Genomic DNA, 9,996 nt, shown 5'->3' on the forward strand with positions numbered 1-9,996 from the left:
CAGACGACCCATTTGAAAACAAAATAAACGAAGGCCATGTGGCTTTGTAAGAAGGAAAAGACAAGTGAATAAAAAATAAGTGGTTGAAAAGGGCTACCTAAAAAAATATATATTATTTTCAGAGAAATGCTAGGACACATATTTTTGCACAATTTTAATTATAACTTAACGAGTTGTGATCGGTTAAAATGTATCTTCACATGTCTTACTAATAAATTAACTAATCACTAATTACAAATTACCATATAACGAGATATAGTACAAAATTATACAAAAATCTATGTCTATAACATTTCTCTTATTTTCATATTTCCTACTGAAAAAAAGGAATACAAGAAATATTACTCTTGTCAATGTCAAGTGTGAACGGGTGACATCTTTTCCAATATGACTATTGAAGACCGTCTCAGAAGCACATGGGCTGTCATCTTTTTCCTAATAAATTTAAAAATGTGAAGCAATAATCTGAAAAAAAAAAAAAAAAAAAAAAAGAAAAAAGAAGAAGCTGTGTTACAGTAATAATTCAAGAAACAGACGAGTGAAAGTCATAAAAGCAGACAAGCAGTTAAGCAAAAAGTCGTAAAAGTGAGGAATCATTCTACAGTACAGAGGAAAGCGCGAGGAAAAAGCCAAATGAAAACAGAAGGTTTTCATCCCTCTCAAATAGTGAAGCAAATGAGTGTCATCTTTTTCCTAATAATTTTAAAAATGTGAAGCAATAATCTTAAAAAAAAAAAAAAAAAAGCTGTGTGACAGTAATAATTCAAGAAACAGACAAGTGAAAGTCATAAAGCAAACAAGCAGTTAAGCAAAAAGTCATAGAAGTGAAAAAAGTGAAGAATAAGAAGAGAGTGGTCGACAATTGCTACTTCGAGTCTGTAGTAAAAGGCTACTCATTCTCTGTTTTGCTGAGAAGAAAGAAAATGCTTCTCATTCTCAACTCTCTCAGTCTCAAGTGAAATACAGAGTGGAGAAAAACCATCATTGTATTATTTAATTTATTTCTCTCGTTTGCGATCCTCCCTATTTATAATTTCTTTATCACCTTCAATTGTAAACTCCTCTTGTTAGCTCTCGAAGTGTACCATTCTTCTCAAGAAAATATTCAAGTTTATTGTTCAAGTAAGTCTATTCTTTAAAATATTTCACCACTGTATTTGCATATTTTAAATATTTGAAAGCATTAATTAGTTTTTGTTTCTATATTTGATAATTTGTTCTTTTGGATCTCCTAGGTTCCTACATCTATCTTCAAATTGAATATCAGATGGTGGAAGTCTTCGGTAACGATTTCGAGTAGTGGAGGTTGGAATTGAAAACTTTTATATATTATTTTATAAATTTGAAGATTGTAAATTGTTGTTCACTTCTACTTATGTCTATGTCATATATTTATTCTTCATTAATTATTAAGACCACACCTCATGAGGTTGAGGTTGTGGCCAGTTTGAATTTCTAATTGTTTTGCTTTTTAATCAATTAGTTTGTCTTTTTATTAGTAAAGTAACTTGTAATTTGTGTTTTCTCGGGAAACATTGAACAATAAAAATAAAAAAAATTGAAGAATTTTGCCTATATTTTGTATTCTTCTTCTTCTTCTTCTTCATGTAACAAAGTATTGGTTGTGATTATTAACTACTCGTTAATCTGTGAGATGTATGGAAAAAACACTTAAAAAGAAATTAAAAAAAAAATAGTAATATTTTTCAAAAGATATTTTTTACATTCATGTTATCAAATTAAAGAGATTTAGAAATACTTAAAGAGATTTAAAAATAGTAGTAAATGTAATCAAATTTATAAAAAATATATAGATAGTACGACTGTCATGTATTTCTTGATATAAAACAGAATATAATTGATATAATATTTGATAGTTTGTTCTTTTGGATCTCCTAGGTTCCTACATCTATCTTCAAAGAAAAGGCTACTCATTCTCAACTCTCAAGTGAAATACATATTGGAGAAAACCGACTTGATATATTCCTCATTGGCGATCCTCCCTATTTGTATTTCTTTACTGTAAACTCCTCTTGTACGTAAGCTCTCGAAGTGTGAAGAAAATATTCAAGTGAAATTTACAAGTAAGTTTTTTCTTTAAAATATTTCATATTTTAAATATGGACTAATTACAACTTACCACCAAAATTTAAGTTAACTACTCATGGTTTGAAATTTGACATTTTATTCACTTAGATTAACTTAGTTAGGTTTCCGTAACCAAACTCGGTTAAAAATTAGACTAAATATGTATTTTTGTTCTCTTTTATGTTTCCTTCTTCTCAAAACACAAAAAAAAAAAAAAAAAAAGATAAAAAAGTGAGAGTTTTGTATAAATTAAGAACAAATATTACCACCAGCATAGAAGCTTCAACTACAAAACTCTCACTTTTTCATCCTATTTTGTCTTATTCTTTTATGTTTTGTATGTTTTGAGAGGAGAGAAATAAAAAAGAGAGCAAAAATACATATTTAACCCAATTTTTTAATAGACATAGGTTATGGAACCCTAATTAAGCTAACTTCAATCAAGGATAGACAACTTAAATTTTGACTAAACCATAAGTGGGAAAGTTATAATTCGCCATTTAAATATTTAAAAGCATTTATTAGCATTTGTTTCTATATTTGATTATTTGTTATTTTGGATCCCCTAGGTTCCCACATCTATCTTTGAATTGAATATTGGCAAATCTTTTATTATCAATGAAACTTATCATTAGAAAAGAAAAAAAAGGCCAAATTGTTTGATCAATTAATGATAAGTGGAAAAAATAATTCTCACTTTATGCACCACCAATTAGGTACACTATACATTAAGCACCTTTAGTATGATAATCACTCCACAAGTACAAAGTTGTATACACCATACAATCACACTTTATATATATATATATATATATATCAAACACATTACATGCTATAATTAATGGAGTATGAAGTGAAACACTCGAGTTTATAAATAAATAAAAAAAGTGAAATTGTTGGAGTTTGACATGAGTTTTTATTGAAGGGAAGTTTCAATACAATTAAAATAAATTGGTCCCTCAAGGAAACATGACTCTATGGTTTCTTAAAATAGAAATAACAGATCCAAGGAAAATTGAAATGTAAATTGTAAAGCATCTCTTAAACATGGCAAATCAAAGACATGTATTAAACTTCATCTTTGTTGATTATGATTTAAATGTCACTTGAACAAGATGCTAAAATTTATATTTCTGTCGATGTCTTTTAATATCTTTCCTTGAGAATAAATGTGATTATCATAATTAAAGTAATAATTTGTTCAAAAGTGTTAATTGTGTTATCAGATAAGGATGATATTTTTAGAAAGATTCAATTATTTTGTTTCGAAAGAAATAAAAAATGTCAAAATTTTGGTCCATAAACTATATAATTTTCTAATTTTTTTTTTATAGGATTATCAGTTATTTCATTTTAGTCCTTAAATCTTTATAAGCATTTTCTGGTATGTACGGTACCCTCACCTTCCCTTATCATTATTATGCAATAAAATTTAAATAAATAAAAAAAAGCTAATATAGAAGATTAAGGAAAATTCCTTCATTCATATTAACTTTTACGGTTTTACCTTGATTCTTATGCCGTAGGTCTCTCGTGTGGCGAGAAACAAGTCAAAGCATGGCACTCTATTTCTCTCCTTCCACTCATCCCTATTCTCCAAGTTCCAACTTAATTGATTGAAAGAAGGGGAGCCTAACAATTCAGCAACAGAGCTAGGTGCGAGTTTGAAAGCAAAAATGGAATCGGCTATAGCAGAACTCTTGATTGACAATATCATTTCAACTCTTGCAACTGAAGCGTCGCTATTATGGGGGGTTCGTGATGCAATTGAAGATATCGACCGTGAGTTGACAAGCATGCAGTCTTTTTTACAAGAGGCAGATAAAAGGGGAGCAAGCAGTGCCGTAGAGAAAACTTGGGTGACAAATGTGAGGAACACAGCATATGATGTTGAAGATGTTATTGATATGTTCATGTATCACATCAATAGCCAACAAATTGGGGGTCGATTTGCTTGGTTCCTTCACCATACAATTTACATTCCACAGACTCTTTGGGTGAGGCATAAAATAGCCTGCAAGTTACAAAATATCAATAAGACAATCAAGAGAACTTCAGAGTTAAAAGAGAGATATCGTGGTGATCCTATAGAGGGGAAAAGTTCAGAAGATTTTCACAAATGGGTTGTGCGGCATGCCCAATCATCTTTGTTTTTCAAAGAAGATGAACTTGTAGGGATCGAAGATAAAAGAAAACAGTTAATAATGCGGTTGATGGATAGAGAACAGCAACAGACTGTCATTTCAATCTTGGGGATGGGAGGATCTGGCAAAACCACACTAGTTGCCAACATCTATAACAGTGACGTTGTACAGAAACATTTTGATTGTTATGCATGGATCACTGTCTCCCAAAAATATGGTGTAGAAGACTTATTGAGGAGCATGATTGAGAAATTCTATGAGTCAAAGAAGGAAACAAATCCATCAGACTTGAGTTCTAAGGACTACATATCGCTAGGAAAAATGCTGGAGAGCTACTTAGAGAAGAAATCATATCTACTTGTCCTAGATGATGTTTGGAACACAAATGTCTTAAATGAACTAAGACTATCACTTCAAGATGGAGATCCTGGGAGCAAAATCATCCTTACAACTCGTAAAGATGATGTATCTCACCATCGTTTTATGGGTGAACCTTATGTTCATCGTATTCAATTGCTTGAACCAGATGAGGCGTGGGAACTCTTTTGCAAGAAAGCATTCTTAGGCAGTCCAAATAGAATCTGTCCACCAGAGCTTGAATCTGTTGCTCACGAACTTGTAAGAAAATGTGAAGGCCTACCTCTTGCAATTGTGGCTTTGGGCAGTCTTATGTATTCCAAGAATGATTTTCAATGGAGTGAAATTCGTAACACCTTGAATTCGAGTCTAAGTAACAATCCTGACCTAGAAGTAGTGAAGAGCATTTTGTTGCTTAGTTTCAACGAATTACCATATCAATTGAAGCATTGTTTCTTATATTGCTCTCTTTTCCCAGAAGATCATGAGATTCGAAGAAAAAGGCTCATTAAGCTATGGATGGCAGAAGGATTTGTGAAAAAATTTGAAGGGCGCCTTCTAGAAGAAGTAGCAGATAACTATCTAGGAGAACTCACTTTCAGGAACATGCTTCAAGTCGTAAGGTGGAACGAATCTGGAAGGCCACAGAGATATAAAATGCATGATATTTTGCGGGACCTTGCTCTGTCAATATCAGTCAAAGAAAAATTTGGTGTTGTACATGATGGAGCAGAAGAAATGAAAGAATGCAAAGCACGCCGCATTTCAATTCACAAAACTGATGGAGAATTCAAATCATTTACGGGTACGTCAAAGCTCCGTTCTTTTCTTGTTTTTAACAAGTTGTTGAAAACACTTCCTTTAAAAAGTAAAATGTTAAGGGTTCTAGATTTGGAGGATGCCCCCATTGATAAATTGCCTAATGAAGTATTCAAATTATTCAACTTAAGATATTTGAATTTAAGGGGGACTTTACTTAAAAAGCTCCCAAATTCCATTGGGAGGCTCATTAATCTTCAAACCTTGGACGTTAAGGACACACATATAGAGGCCCTTCCTCATGGAATAGGAAAGTTGCAAAACTTGCGGCATTTAATAATGTATCGCTACACTGGAAATTGGAATGACTTCAAATATCTTATAGGAATGCAAGCACCATCAAATATTGGGCAATTAAAGAATTTGCAAACCTTGTGTTGTTTTGAAGCAAAAGGTGACTTGATAAGACAAATTCGGAGCATGACCCAACTTACCTCGATTGGTATTGGCAACGTGAAAGAAGTAGATGAGACGGACTTATGTATCTCAATTCAAAACATGAGACGTCTTAGGGTCTTGACTATCATAGTAGCTGATGAAGAGGAAACTCTCCGAATGGATGCACTCTCAAATCCTCCCGACCTTCGAAATCTTATTTTGTGTGGAAAACTAGAGAGGGTGCCACAGTGGTTTCGTTCACTTCGAAGCCTCACATTTTTGCAATTGGATTGGTCAAGACTGATAGAAGATTTACTCCCTCACATCTCTACTTTGCCCCTTTTGGGACATCTTATACTTACTAATGCCTATGTTGGAAATCAGCTATGTTTCAATACAGGATTTTGTAAGCTTACAAAGTTGGGAATTTGTAATTTCCCACAATTGAATGAGATAATAATAGAAAAGGACGTGATGCCAAATTTGGAAACCCTAAATATTGACAGCTGCAAGGAATTAAAGACAGTGCCCAAGGGCATTGAATACCTTCAAAATCTCCAAGAACTGCATTTGATATCTGTCTCAATGGAACTTATAAATCGTATTTGCAACATGGATCTTCTAAAGGTGCAGCATATCCCAAAGAGGTACATCTGGAAGTAATTCAGAATGTTTCACGAAGGTAGCTTCTCAGTTCTATCTATTTTTTCTTCCACTTTTAATCTTTAAATGAATGGTTGCATTCATTTTATCATTTTAGCTATTTCTTTGAACTAATGATTTCTTCATCATAAAATTAGTTTATGGGCCTGACTCAAAATACTGTTTATATAAATGTGTTTGGGTGTGTTCTGTTTGTGGGTATGTTAAGTCCACCATATGTTTGAGGAAAGTCCTGTGTGAATGTTGTGTGATTGGAAGATACAAGATTTTTTTTTTTTTTTTTTGGTAAACTGGAGAATGCATTTCACTAAGAAATAGAGACATGTACATCAGAAGCAGGGCAAAGCCTAAAGTGGCATAGGCCATACAAATCAGAGAGAAGAGTGTTCAAAGTGTAGTTGGGAGGGGAATTATAAAACAAAAGATCTGACGATACAAGATTTTGACTTATGTAACCCCGCGACTTTTGCTGGATTTTTCATTATGCGTCTTTCATGGGCGTTGATTATCCTAAGCTTGCATATAATTTTCAATTCTATGTAAAAAGGTTTCTTAGATTTGGTTTGGTTATGATGTCTTTTTTGTTGTTTGGACCACATATTGGTCTGTTTTAGTAAGCCACATGTTAGCCTGTGATTTGTTTATATATATAAATCTTTGTGTTTCAAACTTCTAAGTGCATACTTTGCTTCTTATATAATTTGATAACTAGTCATCATGAAAATACATTGATTAATAATAACTTCTTTTTATTTTTTTGCCATTGATAATAGGATGTTTTAACTCTTAAGTGCTTACATTGTTAGTCTGCCACACTATGCTCTTAAGTTCGCAATTCCTATATGAATGAGATGTGATTAGGGTTTATTTATTTTCTGATAAGTATAATCACAATTTAATTATTTTCCCTTTATTGATGCATCTTGGCCATTAACCTATGGTTCTTGAGTCCTAGTTAAAAATCCTTGACTTACATACAAATTCTTAATGAGATTTCCAATTTTTCTCTGTTTTTCCAATTCTTCTTTTGGGTTGCAAATCTCTTGCTTTAAAATTTATTTTTACTACATTCCTCATTGTTAGGTTGTCACTTGTCATAAGCTCATGAAGAGAAATGAGTGATCCAAGTCAAAATTTCCAACTAATACATGTTGAACAATTTTGTTTTGTCTTCATTTATGTGATTGGAATTGCAACTTGACACTTTGTGCTACCTAAGTTAGCAATATCTATTTGAATTTGTTATCATACTCTTAGACATAACTCGTAAGTTACACTTTGTTATTCAGTGTTGCGGTGCATTCCAAATATTTACATCTAGTAGTAATTCGGGAATGTTTCATGAAGGTAGCTTCTCAATTCTTTGTGTTTTTTTCTTCTTCTTTTTAGCTTTTTTCATGAATGGTTATCACATTCATTTCTATCTTTCATCTAACCCCCCCCCCCAAAAAAAAGCTTTGCTTCATCTAAGTTATTTCACTAACAAATTTATGTATGCTTGACTTATATTATTTATCCACTTTGTAATAGCTTAAGTTTTTGAAACTAATGGTTTTTGACATCATAAATAAGTAACCATGGTCATGCCTACCAATGCTTGCTATTGCTTGATTGCTTGGAGTTTGATTTAGTTACCATCTTGGCAAAAACTGATAAACACATCAAATTCTTTGAAATAGAATTAATTAGCTTTTGGATCCTGTGCCAAAATACTGTTGTGGGGAGTAAAAGGACCCAAGTGGGCATATGGGCCTTTGGACTGTAGCATGGAGGACCGACCTGCTCCAAAATTAAGAATTTGTTAACTCTACGAATTGGCCCATATGCCGAGGGTCCGAGGATATAGCCGAGGGTGAGTTCCTCCTCGGACCGTTCCAAGAGAACTCGGAGATGCACTACAAAGGTCAAGGCAGAATTCTGGGAAGACTGTTGGTTAAAAGGGGGAGACCCTGAACCTTCTAGAGGCACCAGTGTTAAAAAATATCAAGAGCAAAGGCTGCCACCTCCGCATTTAAGACTCTGCACCTACCTCCCTGGCCGCATTAATGGGGAAGTGACCCCTGAACAGTAAGGCTGAAACTTCTAGTCACTGTCCAAAAAGCAAGAGGTCAAGAAGTTTTTAAGGGGGGTGAAGGCCATAGAGACAGGGGGGTCTGAAAAGAAAGAAAGAAATTAAGAATTGTAATCTTTAAGGAAGAAAGAGAAATAGTAAAGAAAGAGTCCTCGGCTCAAGTCCGAGGAGACCCATTTGCAATTATCATTCATTGTTTACAAGTGTTGGCATATAAAAACCTGTTATCAAGTTCTCAGTACCTTTAATCTAGATATCGAACCCACGCTCTACAAATTTTCGTTGTTTAAGGCTCATTGGGCCTGAGCCCATAATCTTCTTTGGGTCTAGGTGCAATTGTGTACTTACAACTGTTTTTAATATGTATTTTAGTGTATATGCATGTGTGAATGTGTGTTTGTAGGCTTGTTCTGTATGTGAGTAATGCCCACCATATTTCCAAGAAAGTCCTCTATGAATGATATGTGATTGGTACATACAAGATTGTGACTTATGTAACACTGACTTTTTCTGGGTTTTTTCATTATGTGTCCTCGATGCATGTCAATAATCCTAATCTTGCTTGTGATTTTCATCTGTATGTACAGAGATTTCTTAGATTTAGTTTGGTTGTGATGTCTTATTATTTGTGGTTTGGAACGTGAATTTGTCAGTTTTAATAAGCCATATCTCTGGTTTTTTTTTAAAATTTTATTTTACTTGTGACAGAATGATGCTGAAGATTATGAGTTTGCTTTGTTTGCTTCAAAAGGATTCTGTTTCGTTTGGAGCTCCAATTCTAAATATTGTTTGGGTATTTTGGTTATTATTCAATAAATTAATACTCAAGACTTTGTTTCTTATTTGTCTGTAATAAATGTAAAAGTTTGAACTCCAAGATGCCTTTGTGGCAGTTTGTTGGAAGATTGCCACTGGTTCAACCGTGGATTTGCTCATCTTTTGTGTTGTAATTTGTATGTAATTTATCTTGTGTAAACCATTAACATCCGTGTGAATTGTTGTCTATTGTTTCTGAGTTTTATAGTTCTTTTGTTTATTCTTCTTTAACAACTTGATGAACCTAATCCAAACCAACATTAGGGTTTTTTTTTTTTTGTGGGTTGAAGGGTTTGGTTGGGTCCTTATTTTTTTGAAACTTGAGTTGGATTGGGTTGAAAAGTTGTCAAAAATTTTAATCCAAATAACCCGATCCAACCCCGCTATTAATTAATACTATAAAAAAAATGTGTATAAACTCTTTAATTTATATTATTTTAGATTTTATATACCTATAAAAAAAATTTATTTTAGACTTTATAACTTTAAATTTGTTAGCTCCGACTGTCTTAGTACTTTGAGATTTATTTTAGATGAAATTATAATTATTTATTAAAAAAATGGGTTTAAATTGGTGAATGAAAACCAAAATTTTTTAATAGGCCTAACAAAATGGTTCTAACGAACCGACCCAACCCTACATGTTCCCTATGAATCAGG

General features: G+C 32.9%; 1 protein-coding gene across 4 annotated transcripts; it reads left to right on the forward strand.

Moving 5' to 3' along the window:
* The first annotated feature begins 467 nt into the window (after positions 1-467).
* On the forward strand, positions 468-9,523 carry LOC142610228 (disease resistance protein RPM1-like). 4 transcript variants are annotated; one of them, XR_012839790.1, is made up of 6 exons: positions 468-1,122; positions 1,236-1,305; positions 1,900-2,084; positions 3,615-6,468; positions 7,739-7,796; positions 9,229-9,523. XR_012839790.1 is itself a non-coding variant. In XM_075781990.1 (6 exons), exons 4-5 carry the CDS (start codon positions 3,765-3,767, stop codon positions 6,447-6,449), a joined length of 2,283 nt encoding a protein of 760 aa, XP_075638105.1. In that variant the 5' UTR covers positions 468-1,122; positions 1,236-1,305; positions 1,900-2,084; positions 3,615-3,764; the 3' UTR covers positions 6,450-6,468; positions 9,229-9,523. The 4 variants fall into 4 exon arrangements, 3 of the variants coding, with proteins under 3 accessions (XP_075638105.1, XP_075638103.1, XP_075638104.1); XM_075781990.1 differs by lacking the exon at positions 7,739-7,796 and having other exon boundaries at positions 3,615-5,394; positions 5,797-6,468; XM_075781988.1 differs by lacking the exon at positions 7,739-7,796.
* Positions 9,524-9,996: the final 473 nt, after the last annotated feature.

The sequence above is a fragment of the Castanea sativa genome, chromosome 9 (assembly GCF_040712315.1).
Source record: "Castanea sativa cultivar Marrone di Chiusa Pesio chromosome 9, ASM4071231v1".
NCBI lineage: Eukaryota > Viridiplantae > Streptophyta > Magnoliopsida > Fagales > Fagaceae > Castanea > Castanea sativa.

What these genes read in the sequence shown, in the direction of transcription:
- LOC142610228 (XM_075781988.1), top strand. Translation starts at nt 3,765, where the DNA reads ATGGAATCGGCTATAGCAGAACTCTTGATTGACAATATCATTTCAACT.